At 48.4% G+C, this 20,370-nt stretch overlaps 2 protein-coding genes across 5 annotated transcripts; one reads left to right on the top strand and one right to left on the bottom strand.

The window, feature by feature from the left end:
- Nucleotides 1-673: 673 nt before the first annotated feature.
- On the top strand, nucleotides 674-12,421 carry PPP1R14D (protein phosphatase 1 regulatory inhibitor subunit 14D; the record flags this gene model as incomplete). Its single annotated transcript, XM_084240983.1, has 4 exons — nucleotides 674-919; nucleotides 11,851-11,934; nucleotides 12,127-12,159; nucleotides 12,356-12,421. 4 exons carry the CDS (start codon nucleotides 674-676, stop codon nucleotides 12,419-12,421), a joined length of 429 nt encoding a protein of 142 aa, XP_084097109.1.
- A 1,591-nt stretch (nucleotides 12,422-14,012) lies between these two features.
- ZFYVE19 (zinc finger FYVE-type containing 19) lies at nucleotides 14,013-20,362 on the bottom strand (the record flags this gene model as incomplete). 4 transcript variants are annotated; one of them, XM_084240692.1, is made up of 11 exons in its annotated part: nucleotides 14,013-14,222; nucleotides 14,306-14,433; nucleotides 14,568-14,666; nucleotides 14,963-15,042; nucleotides 15,451-15,660; nucleotides 17,003-17,111; nucleotides 17,476-17,621; nucleotides 17,720-17,838; nucleotides 18,199-18,252; nucleotides 18,420-18,541; nucleotides 20,306-20,362. In XM_084240692.1, 11 exons carry the CDS (start codon nucleotides 20,357-20,359, stop codon nucleotides 14,144-14,146), a joined length of 1,200 nt encoding a protein of 399 aa, XP_084096818.1. In that variant the 3' UTR covers nucleotides 14,013-14,143. The 4 variants fall into 4 exon arrangements, with proteins under 4 accessions (XP_084096818.1, XP_084096816.1, XP_084096817.1 ...); XM_084240690.1 differs by having other exon boundaries at nucleotides 17,720-17,862; nucleotides 20,306-20,359; XM_084240691.1 differs by having other exon boundaries at nucleotides 14,306-14,427; nucleotides 20,306-20,359.
- Nucleotides 20,363-20,370: the final 8 nt, after the last annotated feature.

The following is a 20,370-nucleotide window of genomic DNA, read 5'->3' as shown; positions in this document are numbered from 1 at the left end:
TAAGAAACATGGTTTCCTGAGCCGTTGCCTCTGGAAGCAGGTCTGAGAGACACGTCTTAAGAGCAGGGCCTGGTGGATAGTGGAGTTCTTCTCCCCCACTCAGCTGCCTTTCCATTGCTGCTGAACAAAGGGCAGAGTTCATTCAGACACAGGCACTGACCCTTGAGGGCCAGAAGCACCCATCTGTCTGGCTCTATCCTGAGACTCTCTCCCCAACGGCCACACCCTGATCCCCCAGGATTCCCCTGACCGCAGCTCCTCAGGACCCAGGGGCTCTCCTCTCAGGCAAGTAGGAAGCCCAGGGCTCTCAGCTGAGTGTGATTTGGGCCCTAATCTGGATAGGACTGTAGAGCACCAGCCAGAGCCCTGCACCCCTCAGGACCAGGAGGAGGCATGGCACCCTGTTGCCCTTTGTTCAGCAGCAGTAGGAAGGAGGCCGGGGCATGACTCCAGAGTGCCACTCACTGGTAACAAGGAGGCAGGAAGCTGGCATTCCCAGCACCAGACAAAGGCCTGTTGATCCTTGACCCCTGCCCCTCCCAGCACCATGGCCCTCCCGCCTGCCTTCCCTTTTCCCAGCAGTTCTCTCACTCTGTTCTCCGGCTCCTCACTTCCCTGGCACCCTTGCTCTCCCTGGCAGCTTTTCCAGCTCCTCGCCCAGGCCAGTCCTTCCATGCTGTCTTCAAGCCCTGCTTCCTGCACATCTCCCCACCCAGACACGGAGAACGGAAGTAAGAATGTCCAGTGGGCTTCATCTAGGAGGAGGCTATCGTCTACAGACTCGGAGCTGAAAGACCCCCCCAAACTTCCCAGGTCCCGGAGACCCAGCCGGCTGACAGTGAAGTATGACCTAGGACACCTCCAGCGCTGGCTGGAGTTGGAGAAGTGGGTGGACATGCAGGTCCAGGAACTCTTCCAGGTGGGTAGCGTGGCGAGGAGAGGGGAGACCTGGGGTCTGAGGCCCCACCTGGGGGCCTGCTTGGAGGTCTCTGGAGGAGCTGAGGGCTGATGGGAAAGTCCATGGAGAGAAAACTTCCCAACCGGGCATGCGTGCATCTGTTTTCCAGAAATCTGTGTCTCAGAGGCCTTGGCTCTGCCTCTAACTCTCTTCATGATTTGGGGTAGGTCTTTTAACAGGTCTGAGACTAGTTTCCTCGTCTGCGAAAAGGGGCAATACCTGTAGCAATACCTGTATTCCCTTCGTCAGACTACCTCAAATGAGATAGAAGAAAGGCTTATTTTTTCCTTTATTTTTTGTCTATTTGCTCTCAGTCTCAACACGCAAACTGCAGCTCTCAGCCCTGTGTAACTATTTCAATTTAATGAAAAATTAAATAGGATTACACTCGTCACATTCAAGTACCCCAGCCCCATGCAACTAGTGACTATCCTAGAGAACATTTCCATCATCTCAGAATGGATAGCGCGGGGCCAGAATACCAGGGTAACCAGAGTGAACCCCAGGTTTATTTATTTATTTATAACCAGCCCAGCCTCGGGCCACTTTGACACCCCTCAACCGCACCCTGGGAAAAGGACCATCTGGGCCCCTGGTCACAGGAAGCGGCACTTTCTCGCAGAGATACCTTCTCTAGGAGCAGGATGGATACAGTGCAGGTTTTCTATGATTTGAGCAGACTGGTGAAGGAGTCCTGGAGCCCTTGGTGACTTTTGCAGGCTTTTATTGGAATTTACCAGGTACACAGCAGGTTGGGGTGCCGGGAGGCTGGCAGCAAATCTTCATTCTACCTGGGTTATCCGGCCTTCTCTGGTGGCCTTGTTCTCTGCTGCTCTCGTGGTTCTGCTTCTCTGCTCTGCTGGCGTCCCTGTGATGCTGCCCTAATAAGCCCAGTCTCAGCCCAGGTGAATTCCATCTACCTCTGCCCACACCCTATTCCAGGTGCCCGCCATCAGGCATGCATTCAGGACTGCAAGGATCCATCATCTATCCTGATGGCGGGAGGGCAGAAAAGCCTGAAAATCGCTTACCCTGCACCTTCCATTTGGGATCCTAGAGTAGTTACAGCCACCACATCAACAGACAATATTTTGGCCACTGGACCAGGTACAGTGCCAAGGCCTTGATGTGATTATTTCATTTAGCCCACCCCATGGCTCCATGCAGCAGCTAATGTTTGTCGGGAATCATGGACCGTGGAGGAAAGCAGACCATGGAGGCTTAGAGGTGCTGAATAGCTTGCCCAAGGTCATGCCGCTGGGAAGCATCAGGATCTGAAGCTATAACCTGAGCACTCATTTTGGCAGCTAGTGATTCTCCACACCTGAAGTGTTTCAGAAAACAATCTAGTGCCCTGATTCCCCCTCAACTGAATTTATTATTATTATTTAAAGATTTATTTATGCATACAAGAATTGGGGTATAAGCCAGAGGTGGGAGGGGTGAGAGGATGCACCAAAGAGAGTGGGGAGAACAGGCAGATCTACTGAAATCCACTGCTGAGGGGATCAGCGGGCAAGACAGGAGAGGTCTGCTGGGCCATGTAGGTTTCTCCCTGGCCGAGGATCAAACTCATGCTGCAATGGCTGGCGATAGCTTGATAGCACTCTCTTTAACCTCTGCACCACCAGGGAGGCCCTGAATTTATTATTATTTTTAAAGTTTTATTTATGCATACAAGAACTGGGGTACAGGCCAGAGGTGCAGGCAGTAAGAGGATTCACCAGACAGAGTGGGGAGCAGAACAGACAGACTGACTGAAATACACTGCTGAGGGGAGCAGCGGGCGAGTCAGGAGAGGTCTGCTGCACTGTGTGGGCCACCTCCCTGGCCAGGATCCAACTCATGCTTCGGTAGTTGCAAATTGCTTCATAGTGCTGACACTTAACCCCTGGTGCTACCAGGGAGGCCCCCCTCAATTGAATTTAAATGTTAGAGTGGAGCCCAGGCACTTGTCTTTTTTTTTTTTTTTTTTTTATAAGCTCCACAGCCAGAGGACCAGAGTCCTCCTTCAGAGTACACAGTCCTTGTCTCTCCTTTCTGGATTCAAGACCTATCTTTTCTTGTGGAGACAGCAGGAGCATTAGATTCAGGTAAAGGCTGTGTCAGCAGCCCTACAGTAGGGCGTGGAGGAGCCCAGGCTGTCTTGTGAAACTACGGGGTCATGGGTCACTTTGGTCCTGGTGTTGTCCATGTCCCTTGCGGCATCCTAGGCCTGCTCACAAGGGGGGGAGATGCTCTGCAGCTGGGAACAGGAGAGGCAAACGTTCTTTTTTTTTTTTTTCCAAAGTAGTTCTTTTTTTTTTTTTTTAATAGAGGCATGCTTTATTTATTTATTTTGTTTGTTTGTTTGTTTATACATGCACCGGGTACAGCCAGAAGCGCGGGAGGGTGAGAGAATTCACCAGAGCCAGAGCAGGGAGCAGAACAGGCAGAAGGACCGAAGTACACTGCTGAGGGGAGCAGCGGGCGGCAGGAGAGGTCTGCGCGCCATGTGGGACCCTCCTCCGGTGGCCAGGGAGCAGCCGGGGATCGAACCGGTGCTGCAGAGGCTGCGGGCAGCTTTGCAACCCAGCGCTCAACCACTGCGCCACCAGGGAGGCCCAAGAGAGGCAAACGTTCTTGGTCTATGTCTACTCTGATCTTGCACGCCTCCGCTGCCCTTGACTGCTGGCCAGCAGCCTCCCTCTCTGGGTCAGTTTCAATTTTCTAGTGTTGCACATGCACATAAAAAATCATATTCCAGGCACTTGAGGGCAAATCCTTCCAGGAAGCAAAGGAAGACAGTAGCCAAAGAATCTTGTTTGGTCACGATCAAGACAGGGCGGATGGGGGGTGGGCAATACAACAGCGAGCTTATAACTCAGGAAACAGGACACGTAGGAGGACCACTCCCAGGCAATGACCTAAGTCAAATACCTGACCTGCGGTTGTCATGGCAATTGTCCAAAGGTGCCAGGTGGCACTTCCTCTCTCAGTCCCTGCTCTTCTCAGCAGCTAGTGAAACCCAAAGTGGCAGGTCATCTGGGGCAGAGAGTAAGGCAATACAGTCTCCAGGTTTACCCTGCCCTGGTTCTACCTTCACTGACTCCTCCCCACTCACCAAGCTCTCCCCCCAGATGCTTACCTGGGACAGCACCACTGGCAGTGGTTCCCTGATAAGTTTAATTTAATGGGATGCAACCTTTGCTAGAGGGCTCCACCTCATTTCCCTGGGTGTGCAGCCTGACTTACAGTCTTCAGAGGAATCAAGGCCTGGTCCAAGTATACAAACAGACTTGGGGCCTGGAAATCCTGTTGTCGGAGGTGGATTTGAGTTCCAAGCAGGGACTTAAACACAAGTTTCTCTCATTTTAAGGAGACTCACTCAACAACATGCCCCCTCCAGTCACCTTCTAGTTCATGTTTGCTTCAAGCAAGACTCCTTTGTCCATATTGACTGTCTTAATTTTGCTCTTTTTTTAAAAAGATTTATATATACAATAGCTGGGGTACAGGCCAGAAGTGCAGGCGGGTGAGAGGATTCACCAGAGACAGAGTGGGGAGCAGAACAGGCAGAAGGACTGAAGTACACTGCTGAGGGGAGCAGCAGGCAACACAGGAGAGGTTGCTGCGCCATGTGGGTTTCTCCCTGACCGGCTGGGAATCGAACTCATGCTGCAGAGGCTGCCGACAGCTTCACAGTACTGTGCTCAACCTGCTGCACCACCAGGGACACCCTTAATTTCCTCTTTATCACCATTCAAACCACTGAAATCTGGCTTCTGTTCCATTCTACTGAGAGCTCTTTCTGAGGTCACCAGTCACTCTTGGGGGCTCAATTTAATGTATACATCAGCAGGGGACAATTGACTACCCCAGAGTTTGGAAACACTTCTTTCCAGTAGCTTTCATGACAATATATTTTCCTGGTAGCAGGTGGCATTTTAGTATCGCCCTTTTGGTGTGGTGACATTTTAAGAAACAATCTACTAAGTTTCCAACTTTAAACAAATATTTTCGATTAATATACAGCATATCCTCGAAAAATGTCATTTCATTCAACATTTCTTTATGACATTGATGAGAAAAAGACAATCCCAGTTGACTGAGTGAAAGACATTATTCAAGGAACTGCTTTCCTTACACATCATTGTGCTTAAAGTTGCATTTTCCAAGAGCCTGTTGATAATGTTAATTGGGGACTCACTGTTTGAAACAAACATTTGTTAACTTATCTCTGAGCCTTACTCCATTGATGGTCCCCAAGGTGGAGAGATCAGGAGGAAGGGGGTTCAGTATGGAGTGAAGGTGGAGGTGGGAAAGGGATCAGTCTTGGGCAAGGAACCAACACTCGTAGAGTGTCAAGTTTATTGTATCATCTCAATAAAATTTGTGCAATATATCTGCTCATTTTCATATATTTGGATTATATGACCCTATATTTTCCACTCCAGACCACAGTGGCACTCTTAGTAATAAACACAACTTATATTCAGTAGACATTTAGGCAACACAGTCTGCAGGTTCACCCTGCCCCAGTTCTATCTTCATAGAGCCCCTATATATCACAAGTATATAAAATGGGCTTGGGGCCAGGACCAATACTTTTTTTAGATGTGGAGTTCTTTTTATTTTATTTTATATATTTTTACATCATTTTTCATTTTTGTACAATGTATGCATTTTCACCTTGGTTATAGTCCCAGTGAAATTCCCACCACCCTTGTTTTGATCCTACTCTCTTCTCCCCGCCCCCTGTAGTGTGTCTCTGTTTTATAGTTGCCTGTTGATTTTGATTTTTACTTTATTGTAATTAGTCTTTTTCCTGATCCCTTATTTGGGTTTTCTAAATTCCTGCTATGAGTGAGACCATCCAGTATTTTTCTTTTTCTTTCTGCATGAGTTTATCTTCCTTGATTGCTGAGTAATATTCCATGGTGTATATGGACCACATCTTCTTGATCCAGTCATCTATTTTTGGGCATTTGGGTTGTTTCCAAAGCTTAGCTATTGTAAACAGTGCTGCTATAAACATAGGGTGCAGGTGTCCTTTTGAATTAATGTTTCTGAGTCCTTTGGGTAAATACCTAGGAGTGGAATTGCTGGATCATATGGAAGCTCCATCTTTAGCAGATTGAGGAATCGCCACACAGCTCTCCATAGTGGTTGCACCAGTTTGCACTCCCACCAGCAGTGCAGGAGAGTTCCTTTTCCTCCACTAGATGCAGAGCTTTAGAGTTGATCTTTGGTTTTTGGTGCACCCTCCTTACTATTGTGCATATGTAAGGCCACTTGTTACACAGGTCACCAAGGCTTTGTTCTGTTCTTCCCACTTCCCCCAGACTTTTTTCTCTCTATGCTTCATTTTGGCTAGTTTCCTTTGCAGTATTTTCAAATTCAACTCATCTCCCTCCCTCCCGCCCCCAGCTCCACAGTGTCAAATATGCTATTAATTCCACCCCATAAAATTTTCATTTAAAATATTGTATTTTTTAAAAAAAATACTGTATTTTTCTCCTCATTCAGACTACCATCTTGAATTATAGGGAGTCCTCCCAAGTCTCTTTTGAAAGCTACATGAATATTATATTGCAGGCTCTGGGTGACATGGATCAGCAATTTTAGCTGATCTAAGAGGAGTCCAGACTTCTCAATGTTATAAATGTGCGTGGTGAGTAGAAAATGCTCTGGGTGAAATGCAAGCTTGCTGTCCCACTCCTACCCAATAGACTATGCATTTAAGGAACTCAATATGCTCTTTCAAACATATAGATACCTAACAGTTACTAAACTGACATCAGGAAAGCACTGATATAACCAGCTTTTAAGCATCTCAGTGTCATTTAGGAAAGCAGCATAAGAGACACAAAACCTCATAAAATTACCGTATCAACTCTTGACAGACAGGATCAAGTAAGCATTCCCCAGTGTGAAGAGGAGACCTTTAAAAAATATGTTTGCAGGAAAATCAGCTCAGACTGAGAATTTATATTTTCCAAATAAATAAATTAAAGCTTTTTTTTTGTTGCACAACATTTGAAATTTACAACGATGGTCTGGAGGAAGGTGTCAGGTTCTATATGTTATGTCGTGTATGCTTCATGAAAAACATTTCAGTGGGGTGTGTGTGTAAAAATAAAGTATTACATTTTCCTCTCTAGATGCATTGTTTTTTTCCTTCTATCTTTCTTTTCTGTCACTATTCTGTTCATTTTTTCCTTCTCTACTATTCCATTATCCCTGTCATTTCTGGGTCTGCTCCTATGAACTCATTTTTGTTCTGGTTACAGGTCACATTTCCTATATGTTGGCATGCCTGGTGATTTTGTTTGGGTACCAGGCATTGTGGATTTTATGTTGTTGAGTAACTGGATTTTTTGGGTCTTCCTTTAAAGAGTGATGGGCTTTGTTCTGGTAGGCGGTTTAGTTACCTGTGGTTCAATTCGAACCTTCTGAAGCTTGCTTTTAAACTGCTAAAGGGCAACTATAGCGTACCCTTTAATCTAGAGAATAATTTACCCCTGGAGTAAAGCACGGCCCTTCTGAGGTCTCTACTGAAGCCCTGCGTGATCAGCGATGACTAGCCGCTGTGGCTGCATGGACCTTGACTTTGTGTCCCTGTCCTGGGAACTGTCTGTCCACTCGGTTCCTTCAATGCCTCTTAGTACCTGGCCTTGTGAAGTTTCATGCTGTGATTGTGCATCTTGTGTACAGCAAAGACTCGAGAGAACCCGTAAACAGATTTCAGGAGGTCTCTTTCTTCACAACCCCCTCCTATCCAGAACTTTGTCCATCCACTGCCAGCCACCTTAATCCTGAACTCTGTCTTCCATTACATCAGTTCGCAAGACCACTGTGCTCTGGTTGAGGTCTCCCTATTTGCTCGTGGTCTGCAAATCGCCTCCAGGAAGAAATCCAGGGCAATTGTAAAGTTTACCTCTTTTATTTCCCCTCTCAGGTAGTACTAAGCTACCTGTTGTTCAGAGGCTGAAAGCACTATTCACATATTTTGTCTAGTTTTCTAGTTGTGTTAGGAAAGTAAATCTGGTCCTTGTTATTCTGCTACAACAAGAAGCATCAATATGTGGTTAATTCTTAATTTAGCCTTGAGGTCTCAGATTAGAAGTGACTTCCTAAATCCCAAATTTGTTAGGTTTCCTCCTAACAAATTATAACCGCCCTGGTTCACTTTTTTTTTAAAGATTTATTTATGGGGCCTCCCTGATGGCTCAAGGGGTTAAGCACAACACTGTAAAGCTGTCCGCAGCCTCTGCAACACAAGTTCTATCCCTGCCGGGCCAGGGAGCTACCCTCATGGTGTGTGCTTGCTGTTGCTCCCCTCAGCAGTGTATTTCAGTCAGTCTGCCTGTTCTGTTCCCTACTCTGCTCTGGTGAATCCTCTCACCACCCTCCCCCTGCCCCTCCCAGTTCTTGTATGCATAAACAAATCTGCATATAAGAGCTAGGGTACAGGCCAGAGGTGGGGAGGGGAAGATTTACCAGAGACAGAGTGGGGAGCAGAACAGGCAGACTGACTGAAATACACTGCTGAGGGGAGCAGTAGGCGAGACAGGAGAGGTCTGCTGCACCATATGGGTAGCTCCCTGGCAGGCTGGGGATCTAACTCGTGCTGCAGTGGCTGGGTATAGCTTGATAGTGCTGTCTTTAACCCCTGCGCCACCAGGGAGGCCCCCCCCATTCACTTTTTTGTATCCCTCTGGGGACTACAAACTCTTCAAGGGCAGGATGTCCTCTGTCTGGTTTTTACTGCCCCAGCACTCATCACAAGGCTTGATGCATTCACTCAATGAATATGCATTGAATGAGTGACTGATGACTCAGATGAGCTGGAAAACAAGGAAGCAAATTGGAAAGTCTAAAGTGCAGGTGAAAGGGCTAACTTAGAACTTCAGCACTGTTTAATTTTCAAAAGGTGTGAATGGACCAAACTTAAGAGTTGTTACCTGTTGGCAGTGGGAGGAGTGAGAGCTTAGGTGAGGCTTCTTTGACTTTTTCTTTCTTTTTAAAAAAATCAACTTTATTGAAGTGTAATTGACAGAGAATATTTGAATGTTTGAGCTAAACATTTGGATGCACTAAGCTTTTTTTTTTTTTTTTAAAAAAAGATTTATTTATGCATACAAGAACTGGGGTCCAGGCCAGAGGTGTGGGGGGTGAGAGGATTCACCAGAGACAGAGTGGGGAACAGAACAGACAGATGTACTGAAATACACTGCTGAGGGGAGCAGTGGACAAGACAGGAGAGGTCTGCTGTGCCATGTGGGTAGCTCTCTGGCCAGGGATCAAACTCGTGCTGCAGTAGCTGCTGATAGCTTCTGTCTTAAGCCCTTGTGCCACCAAGGAGGCCCTTACACTAGGCTTTTTAAGGGCAGGATCTTTGTCTTGCTGACTGCCTGAAGTTCCCAAGTTCACAGCGCCAGCTTACTTATAGTCACTGGATACCTACTGTTGAATAAATAGATTCCAAAAGATTAGATAATCAAATGAAAAAAATTAAAATTATCAAACCTCTAGAAAAACATAAGGTGAATAGCAAATATTTATCCATGTTGTATTGGAAAAACTTGCTAAGTATTATAATTAAAAAAAAAAAAGGAAGCAAACCACCTGGGAAAGATGATTAGATTCAACTATGTAAACATGGACATCTATTTCCATAATCCTCTCCTGAATGCAAATAATATTTCCATCCAATGAGAAATACTAGTGTTCATCTAAATTCAATAACAAAAAATAAATACATAAAATCTCAGTAAGAAACAACTGAGCAACCCAGTAGAAAAATGGGTATGGGCCTCCCTGGTGGTGCAGGGGTTAAAGACACAGTGCTGTCAAGCTATGGGCAGTCACTGCAGTATGAGTTTGATCCTGGCCAGGTTGCTGACCCACATGGCGCAGCAGATCTTCCTGTCTCGCCTGCTGCTCCCCTCAGCATTGAATTTCAGTCAGTCTGCTCTTTCTATTCCCCACTCTGTCTCTGGGGAATCCTCTCACCCCCACCCTACACCTCTCGCCTGTACCCCAATACTTGTATGCATAAAATAAAATTTTTTTAAAAGATTTTATTTATTTATGCATACAAGAACTGGGGAACAGGCCAGAGGTGTGGGGAGGGGGTGAGAGGATTCACCAGAGACAGAGTGGGGAACAGAACAGGCACACTGACTGAAATATAATGCTGAGGGGAGCAGTGGGCGAGACAGGAGAGGTCTGCTGTGCTATGTGGGTAGCTCCCTGGCCAGCCAGGTCTTGAACTCGTGCTGCAGAGGCTGCAGATAGCTTCACAGTGCTGTGCTTAATCCCTTGAGCCACCAGGGAGGCCCAAGACAGCAATTATTGAAGGGTATTGGTGACCTCTGGGGTTGCAGAGACCCATTCAAGGGTTCATGATTATTTTCATAATACTGATGTTGTTTGCCTTTCAGTTTATTGACATTTGTGCTGGGGATATTAAAACAATGGTGGCCATTAATACGAAACAAGAAAGTGGCATCAACCTGTCCTCGTCATGTTCTTTTTTTTTTTTTTTAAGATTCATTTATTTATGCATACAAGAGCTGGGGTACAGATCAGAGGTACGGGGGGGTGAGAGGATTCACCAGAGACAGAAAGGGGAGCAGAACAGGCAGATTGACCAAAGTACACTGCGGAGGAGAGCAGCGGGCGAGTCAGGAGAGGTCTGCTGCACCATGTGGGTAGCTCCTTGGCTGGCCAGGGATTGAACTCGTGCTGCAGTGGCTGCAAATAGCTTCATAGGTTGTGTCTGAACCCTTGCGCCACCAAGGAGTCCCTGTCCTTGTCATGTTCTTCACCACTACATGCCACTCCTACCTATGAAAGCTCTTGATGATGTATTGTTAAATCTTGGTCCTTGAGTTCACATTTTAAAAAATAGACTTTACTTTTTAGAGTAGCTTTAGATTCATAGCAAAATTGAGCAGAAATAACAGAGGTCCCACGTCCTCCCTGCCCCCACACTTACACAACTTTCCCCATATTAAGATAAAACTACACTGATACATGACAATCACCCAGAGTCCATCATTTATGTTAGGGCTCACTTTTAAAGTTGTATATTCTATGGATTTTTATAAATGTATAAATGACAAGTATCCACCACTAGAGTATCATATAAAGTGGTTTCACTGCCTTAAAAATTCTTCTGTGCTCTTTTTATCCTGTCATCACCCAACTTCCTTGCCCCAACCCTGCAATTCCTGATGTTTTTACTGTCTCCATAGTTTTGCCTTTCTGAAAGTCATATAGTTGGGGTCACGCAAAAAGTCTGTAGACTTTTCAGACTGGCTTCTTACCACTTAGTAATAGCCATTTAAAAGTCCTCCATGTCTTCTCAAGGCTTGGCAGCTCATTTTGTTTTATTGTTGAGTAACATTCCATTGTCAGAATGTGTTAATTTATCCATTTACCTACAGAAGGACATCTTTGTTGCTTCCACGTTTGGGCGATTATGGGTAAAGCTGTTATAAACATTCATGTGCATGTTTTAGTGTGGACATGTTTTCAGCTGATTTGGGTAAAAACCACACATCATGACTGCTGAATTGTATGAATGGAATTGCTTGGTCAGATGATAACTTTTTTTTAGCAGTTTAAGCAATTGCCAAACTGATTTTCAAAGCTCCTGTCCCATGATACATTCCTACTAGCGATATATATGACTCTTGGAATCAAATACTCTTTTTAAAGAACCACTGTTTCAGGTAGAATGTAGTAGGTGGAAGGGAATGGCGTTCAATGGATGGGTTGAGTGAGGCGAGGGGAGGGGTGAATATGGGAAGTGGGGTGAGAGATCGGAGAGCCCTGCCAGTAACCTTGACTCCAGTATCAACTGGCCAGTCTCCTCTGAACCCCATGTGATTCCCAAACAGGACCAACCAACTCCTTGTGAGCCTGAGATTGACCTCGAGGTGCTCATGGATCTATCCACAGAGGCGCAGAAGACTCAGCTGAAGGTAGAATGTGGCGCTGGGTCCTGGCCCAGGGGTTGGGGGATGGAAGCTGGGCTTGGACAGAGGGGAACCCAGGTTCCCTCCTTGAGTGGAGTGGGGAGAACTAATTCGCAGCAGAGCGTATTTTAGAGACTAGTGGGGGCTTGTGGGAAGGTGCTGTGACTCGGGACCCACTTTCTCCTTTCTTCTACCCAGGATATTCTCCAAAACTGTGCCCGTCCCACAGAGGTAAGAGATGCTTCACTCTGGGGATGAGGTGAGACCTAGTGGGGAGGCAGCCAATGAAGTGGGAGTGTTTGGAACAAAGGCTTGGCCCTCGGCCTTTCTCCCTCTCCCCAGCTCCAGGGACATAGGGTCTGGAGGAGATTAGGCTGGGCAATGTGGTGGCCACTCTGCCTTCATTTCACCCCCATTTCTCTTTCAGCCTTTTATCTCTGAGCTGCTCAGTCAACTCAAGAAACTCCGGAGACTTAGTCGGCCTCAGAAATAAGTCTTGTGGGACTACCTCCAGCAACCTCAGCACTGCCAGACCTTCCCTGCGGATCCTGGACTGAGAGGAAAACAGCTCCTTGGGACAAAGACAAGAGCTGTGGAGGATAAGGGGGGACATTTGAACACCCTTAGTGTACAAGTTACCACACCTAGTTCCTGTCACCTGGGTTTTCTGGGAGCCAGTCATGGCTGTTATCCAATGTTTTCCTTGGCAGCCAAGTGGATAAAATCTTTAGGTGTCTTTAACATTTTTTTTTTGATTTATTTATTTATACAAGCACTGGGTACAGTCAGAAGCACAGGAGGGTGAGAGAATTCACCAGAGCCAGAGCGGGGAGCAGAACAGGCAGACTGACGAAGTACACTGCTGAGGGGAGCAGCAGGCATGGCAGGAGAGTTCTGTGCGCCATGCGGGACCCTCGCCGGGGATAGAACCAGCACTGAGAGGCTGCGGGCAGCTTTGCATCCCAGCGCTCAACTGCTGTGCCACCGGGGAGGCCCTAGGTGTCTTTAGTTGAAAGGAGTGTGGAGCATATCTGTGTGAGGGACAGGGGAGAGTAAGGGTGAAGTGATATACCTGAAGCCAGTATATCCTGAGTCACTAGGCTCTATCCACATATTTCATCCACCCACCCATCCATCCATCCATCCATCCATCCATCCATCCATCCATCCATCCATCCATCCGTCCGTAAGAATTCAAAGATCGAGTTCCCGGTTGCTTCAGAATCACAACCAAAGCCCAAAGGCCAAGCAGAGGGCACCTGGCTAAGACACACAGCATCTTAACATCACCAACAGGAGCCCCAGTGACAAAGACAAGTTTGGAGTCCTGGAGGACAGGTACAGAAAAAACCAACTAGGGCTTGGAGGCATCAGAAAAGACTGTTTTCCTCTACGTCTAAACGATACAGGAGGTTTCTTGAGGTGGCTCCAGGCAGAGGCAGGAAAAGAAAAGGCACGGGCTAAGTAAAGGGGTGTAAGGGGTACAGATATGAGGCCAGGAGTCTGGTCAGGAGAGAGTTGCTAAAAATAGACAGTGGGTCTGAATGGCTGGTAGGTTGGAACAGGGACACTGGGGGGGTGGTGGTGTCCTTTGGGCATAAGAAGGGCAGCAGGGACTCACTGCGCGTGCATGCATTATCTAAGTACTAGAGAGACTGAAAAACCCAAAATGTTGGGGTCTGGGGGCTGAGCTGGGCTGCCCAGCACAAACATGCATGCCTGCTGTATATGAATTTACTAGGATGGGGGGGTGAGGACTATCTCTGCCTGGATCCAGGATGGCACAAACTTTTCCCTCATTGCACAGGACTGAATTTATAGCCGACTTTATTCTTGCCGCTTCTTCAAGGACCCAGATTGGAACACAGGATTCTAGAGATAAATGATGCTCAGCCCAAGGAGTCAACATATTTTATTAGATCCACGAAGTGCCTGGGCACTTAAGCCTGTTTTCAAGGCTCATCCTCGATTCAGTCTGGTCTTTTCCCTTCATGCCTCTCCCTCCCAACCCAAGTTTCAGTGCTGGAGGGCTCTCAGCTTCTGCCTTCCCTTTGATTCCTCCAGTCATTGTCTTGGATGGAGGATCTTTCTTCCTTCCAGAGATACCGAGGCTAAGGAAATGGCACATCTAGCAGGCTGACCCACTCTTTCACCAGATGCCCTGAGATGGTGCCCTAGCCTGTAGCACTGCCTTCCCGGGAGGCCCATGTTTTCCTCAGTGCTCTTGGCCTATATGTGGGGGGCGATAGGCAGATGTCTGGTGTTCTTTGAGTTCAAAGGCATCATGGCCTTCCCTGTAGAGCAAAGACATAAAGGTCAGGAATTTCAGTCAACTCTTGAGCCTCCCAGTCACACAGAACATTCTCCCTGCACCCACCGGAAGCAGCGGGCACAGTAGAGGTCTCCATCACAGCCAGTGCAGCGTAGGATGGCGTCCTCGTTGCAGATACAGCACCAGGGAAGCTCCTCTTCCTTTGCCTCAGGCTTGGGGACCATGGCCTGGGCCTTCAGGGACCACAGAGGAATGGGGTGAGTATGGCACCCACTAGGATATGGGAGTGCTGCCGCCAGAAGAGTTGGTTAATAGGGAGTCAGGCTGGGGAGGGGGCGTTGAGGGTCTGGTCTGAGGCGTTTCTCACCTTAGGCTCTGCACTGTAGGATTGGGCCCGGGGCTGGAGAGCTGGCTCCGCAGGGATGTTGAAGCCACTTGCCTCATCCAGGGCAGCTTCCTCAGTGAGCTATGGACAGGGTGAGAAGGTATAGCACCCTGCTCTAGGCCCAGCCTCCCCTCCAGTGCTGTCACTTTAGTTTCTCAACTCATCTTCCTTTGCCTGTGGCTGCTGATTTCCCATCTCAAGGGGCCAGGGGGCAGGTCTGGGTCACAGGGATGGTGGGGCCGCAGCTGGAACAGGAGCTGCTGAGTGACCGACCATCCAACCCCAGAGTGGGGGCAGGGTGAATGGGGCCAGGTAGGGGTGGGGCAGGGAGGCAGAGGGAGGACAAGGGGTGGCTGGTTGAGTAAGGCGGGGCCCACCTGCTGCATGACTCTCTGGATGGCTGTCTCCTTATCCTCCTCGTCATCACTGTCTGGGAGGTGATAGTCCTGAAGAGTCACTTTAAGAGAAGGGGCGGGGGAGGAGTGAGGAGACCAGGAGTGGAAAGTTTGCCTGAGTGGCCCAACTCTTGCTGTGGCAGCTGGTTTGCTTCCCAGTGATACTTGTTCCAGAGCCAAGCAGCTCTACTCAGACCCTGGCCACTCCTACAGGGCTGGGGTTAGGAACAGAAGGCCCTGAACCCGAAGAGACTAAGGGTGTCTTGCCCTCGATGGTGTCACTTAGTCCCCATTCGCTGCTTTACCCTGGCTCCTTCCTGGTGGCTCTGGGCAGAGCTTGACAGACCCACAGGCACAGGACCCACCAGCACCTGACAGGGAACGCAGCCATTTTGCAGAGCTTGGTTTGGAGGGGAAGGTGGATGGCTGGCCCAATGGACACAAATAGGCGGCTGTTCCCCAGCCTCTACCTCTACTGGGGTCCTGTCCCCGCAGCACAGCCAGTCGCTTGGCGATGGCCAGGATCTGCTCCTGCCGTGTGTTCTGCTCCCGCAGCTCTAGTGCTGCCTCGGCCAGCAGTCTGCTCTTTTCCTCCTCCAGGGTCCAGGAGGCCTGCCCCTTGGAATTAGTGCTCTGGCCTCTTGGGCCATCCTGGTTGAGGTGGTTCTGGACAGAGGTTGCTGAAAGGAGTGATGCAGTCAGGGAGGCAGAGTCATTCCAGGATCCCCCATCAGCAGCATCTGAGACCATTTCTCAACTATCTCAAACCATAGATCATCAGCTTTTCCTTCAGCACTAGCTCCTGTGGCTTGTATTACAAATGAAATGAGCATTTCCTCCATTTTTCCAAATGTGACAAACTAGTGATCTTGACATGTTTTGTCAACCACATCCATCCCTCCCCTTCTGACGTTTTAACACACTGCCCTCAGGATGTGAAGTCTCGCTTGTCACTAGGTGAAAGGAATTTTACCAGAGCGGGTGGTTCTAATATGGTCTTCTTTAACTCAGAGTTTCAGAGTAAGGGTAACAGCTCTGGATTCAAATCTTTGGGATTCAAGTGCCACTGCATAGCAGTGTAACCTTGGTCAAGATCCTTAAGCTCACCAGGGTTCAACTTTATCATGTATGAAAATTGGGTAGTAGTAGCATGTACCTCATAGGATTACTGAGCATAGTCAATGAGACTGTTTCTAAAGCAGGCTTTCTTAATCTTGGGCCTACTGACGTGTTGGACAAGATAATTCTTTGTGCTGGGGGCTGTCCTGGGCACTGTACATGCCGAGCAGCTTCCCTGGAGCAGCATCTGTTCACCAGATGCCTCTGAGTCATCTCGCACCCTCTGAGTCATGAGAGCCAAAAAGTCTCCAGATGTTGCCAAATGGGCCCTGGAGGGAAAATCATTCCTGGGTAAGAACCATTGCCCTGTAACGCTCCTGTCAGGGCACTGTACAATAATAATATTTTTTATGATAACGGAAATGTGCCGTATCATGGTCTGTACCTGTGAGGTGCAAGATGGTAGTAATGAGCCACATGTGGCTACTGAGCACTTAACATGTGGCTGTTACCACTTAAGGGCTGAACATTTAATTCTATTTAATATGAATGAAATTTACAGTCTTCCTCCTCCTTATCATCATGACCATCACAGAGAACATCCACTGAGTGCTTCCTATGAGGCAGGCAGAGTCCCAAGAGTAAACGAATTATCTCATTTACTCCTCATGACTTCCCAGGCTGTAAATTTCACCACACATACCTCCATTTTACAGATGAAGAAAGTGAGGCTTACATAGGTCAGGAAAGGTAAGGGTCACACAGCAAGTAAATGGTAGAAAGGGGAACCATTGTCTGGTTAACTCCATTGGTTGCCACTGGAGTTAACAATAATCAGTAGGTCTTATAACATTGACTGTTCTCTGATTTATATTTGCCTCCCAAAGGGTGGACAGTGGAGCCACTCCCACCTGGGAAAAGAGGTGGGGCAGGTTTCTAGGGGAGCCAGGTGTGGGGGGTTACCTGGGCCTCCTTGTTCCCAGCTCTCATCAATAGCCACCTCAGCTGTCAGTTGTGTCAGCAGATCCTGTGCCTGCTGGGCCTGGGTCCTAGTGTCTGGTGGCTGATGTGCCTGCTCAGAGGAGGGAATCTCAGTGGAAAGTGGGGTGGGGGGAAGACACACGGTAAGGCCCAGAACACCCTAGGTCAGGGGTAGATGATGACGAACTGTCAAAGCTCAGAGAGAGGGGATTAGTCCAGGGGCCGCATAATTGAGCTGATCTAGCAGTCCCCAACAGGACTGAGGAGCCACTGTTACCTGCCCACCCAGTCCTGCTTGTCCCTGGTTTCTTGGCCTGGCAGGCCTGAGGACCAGGAGGTGGGGGTGGGAGGCCATGCCAACTCCTGCAAAGTACATAAGCATGTCTGTATCTGGGCTTCTGCTGGGTCCTCACCCTCAGACCCCTTTCCTTTCCCTCCAGAGCCATAGCACTCACCGGCTGAGGGGTCTGAGAAGGTGGACCTCTGCCCTTCAGTGCAGCAAGCCGTGCCTCCATCTCCTGGGTGGAAGGAATGCAACCCTGGGGTTCGTCTCTCAGTGCAGCTAGCCTGGCTTCTATTTCCGCCTGTGAGGGCACTGACTCTGTAAGTGACGTGGCAGAATCTTGTAAGAGCCAAAGGAATCCCAGTCCAGGAGCCCCAGATGGTGTCCTTTAGGCCACCCTGCCTGTTCCCACTCACTGGGCTTGTTCTCCTGGCGGAGCCGTGCTAGGCGTTCAGCAATGAGCTGGTCTTGCTGGGTCAGTCCCTGATTCTGGGGAGTGCTGGGCTTTTGCTTGGCTTCCAAGGCTGCTACACGCCTAGAAGGATATGAGATGAGAGACTTTGAAGAAGGCAGAAGGAAGGATGAAGGCACCATTCACTCATTTCTGGGCATCAAGAGTGGCCTTCAGTGGACAATCTTCTGTGGTGCTTGCTCATGTTGCTCTGTAGTACAACCCAGCTGACCAGCAGGAGGGTCCGGCAGAAAGAGCAGGTCTACCAAGAGCCTTTACTGGGGGAGCTGATGAGCTGCTTTCTGAGTCCAGAGAACAGTGAGGAGCCCGAGAGTGGCTGCTCTCCTGACTCTGAGTTCATTTAATCTAGAGGCTGCAAAGAGAGTCCTATGTCTCCCTTGTTCTTTTCCCATCCCTATTTGTCTCACTCTCGTCAGCACTTACTTCTTATAGTTCTGAGGTGGTGACCACTTGGAGGTGTTGGCAGGAGAAGATCCTCTATAGATGAGAAAGCTAGTGTCAGAAGTCCTGTCATCTGCCAGTCAGTGCCATCACCCCCCAAATACTTCCTGAACTGACCTCTAGCCACAGAGCACAAGGCTTCAGGGACGGTTAGCTGCCCACTGCCGTGCTTGGCTGAACCCTTGCCCATACCCCCATCTTACCTGGTTAGAACCTCGTGACATTGCTTGCAGACTTTCTGTTGAGTGTTCCCAGCCCGGGGCACCACTGCATTGAAGTTAAGGCAGCCAGAACAGAAGGCCCGGCCACAATTCTTACAGCCATACTATAAGGAACACGAAGCAAGGGGATCCGTCTCTCACCCGCCCTTGCAGAGTGCTCCCTGCAACTCTCCAAGCACAACAGAGAGAAGACAATGAAGGTGTGACTGGTTGCTGGGAGAAGAAAGAGGAGTTGGGCCCCTGAGGTCTTAGCAGAGACAGAGATTGTGGGTAAAGTGATACCTCAGTCGCCAATCTCATTCAAATTAAACAGTTTCATGCAAAATTCCCATGCTTTCTATCCTGTCTTTAGTTCTCTGACAAAGGAATGTAGAAAATACACAGGCCAAGGTCCATGCTTCAGGTCACTGACTTAAACAGAGAGAATCAGAGAGTGCAGACCCATCCCTTCCCCACTGGAGAAGAAATGGAGGGAGGCAGGAATCAGGATGGGATGACAACAATAGCCTCCATTTATTAAGCACTTACTCTGTGCCAGGCACTAAACTCAGTGGTCAACATTCATCATGTGATTTTGCCCTCATAATTTATATATATATATTTTTCACTTTAGTAATTAAAAAAATTAGTTGTTTTATTTTCTTACATCATTGTTCATTTTTTTAAAATTTTTTTTTCTAGAGGCATGTCTTATTTATTTATTTATTTATTTATTATTTGTTTGTTTGTTTGGTTTATACATGCACTGGGTACAGTCAGAAGCGCGGGAGGGTGAGAGAATTCACCAGAGCCAGAGCGGGGAGCAGAGCAGGCAGAAGGACCGAAGTACACTGCTGAGGGGAGCAGCGGGCGGCAGGAGAGGTCTGCGCACCATGTGGGACCCTCCTCGGGTGGCCGGGGAGCAGCCGGGGATCGAACCGGCACCGCAGAGGCCGCGGGCAGCTTCGCAACCCAGCGCTCAACCGCTGCGCCACCGGGGAGGCCCCCACATCATTGTTCATTTTTGTACAATATTTGATTTCTCCCCTCAGGTGTAGTCCCCGTGGTTCTCTCATCACCACATCGCCTGTGAGCCATCACCACAGTCCCTTGTGCTCTTCCCTCCCCTGTTTCGACCCCCTTCATCTCCTCTCACCTCCTGCATGCCTCAGGTGTATAACTTGCCTGTTGCTTTTGTATACACATTATTTTATGAGCACTGTTATTATTTCTATTTTAGATGGGTCAGAGAAGTTATATGATTTGCCCAAACCAAGGTCACCCTGTGAATAAGACAGCTCAACATTGAACCCTGATTCTAAAATCTAGATTTCTAAGTGCCATGAAGATCTGCCTCCTCCATATGCCATCCATTCATCCTATCTGCTTGCCACAATTGGGGCAGAGGAAGCCTACAGCTTACCAGGGCAACTTGGTGGTCTTGCTGAGGACAAGAGACACTTTCTGTAGGAGCAGGAATGAGGACAGTAATCTAAAGAAACCTGGGAACAGTAGGCAGAGTGATGGCCAAGGTTCCTGAGCAGAGAGTAACGGGCTTGGGGTGGTGGAGAGTGGTCACAAGATATAACTATTGGGTTACAGAGAAGCAGAATGGAGGGAAACAGTCGGATCCTACACTTGGCATATAAAAAAGTCCTAATTTTTGCAAAACTACAGGAGCACGCTTTAGAGTTTAGAACGAACTTGTACCTCCAGCCCCTCATTGGACCCTCAGAAATCCCGAGAACGCGCGAGTGTTAGCCTGTCAGTGACCTCATCAAAACCACACCACTAAAGGGGGTCATGAAGCCAAGTCTTCAGACTGCAAGATCGCGCCTGTCCCTCCACTTCACGTCCTCCCCAGCCCGCGATCACCCGAGGACACTCACCTCCTTCTTGAAGATGGTGAACTTGACAGCGCAGCCGTAGCACCTACTCTCCATCCCGGCTCCCC

This window comes from Talpa europaea (assembly GCF_964194135.1).
Source record: "Talpa europaea genome assembly, chromosome: 8".
NCBI classification, from domain to species: Eukaryota; Metazoa; Chordata; class Mammalia; order Eulipotyphla; family Talpidae; genus Talpa; species Talpa europaea.
Note: the sequence above shows the minus strand (reverse complement) of the source record. Positions and strands in the feature narration are given on the sequence as shown.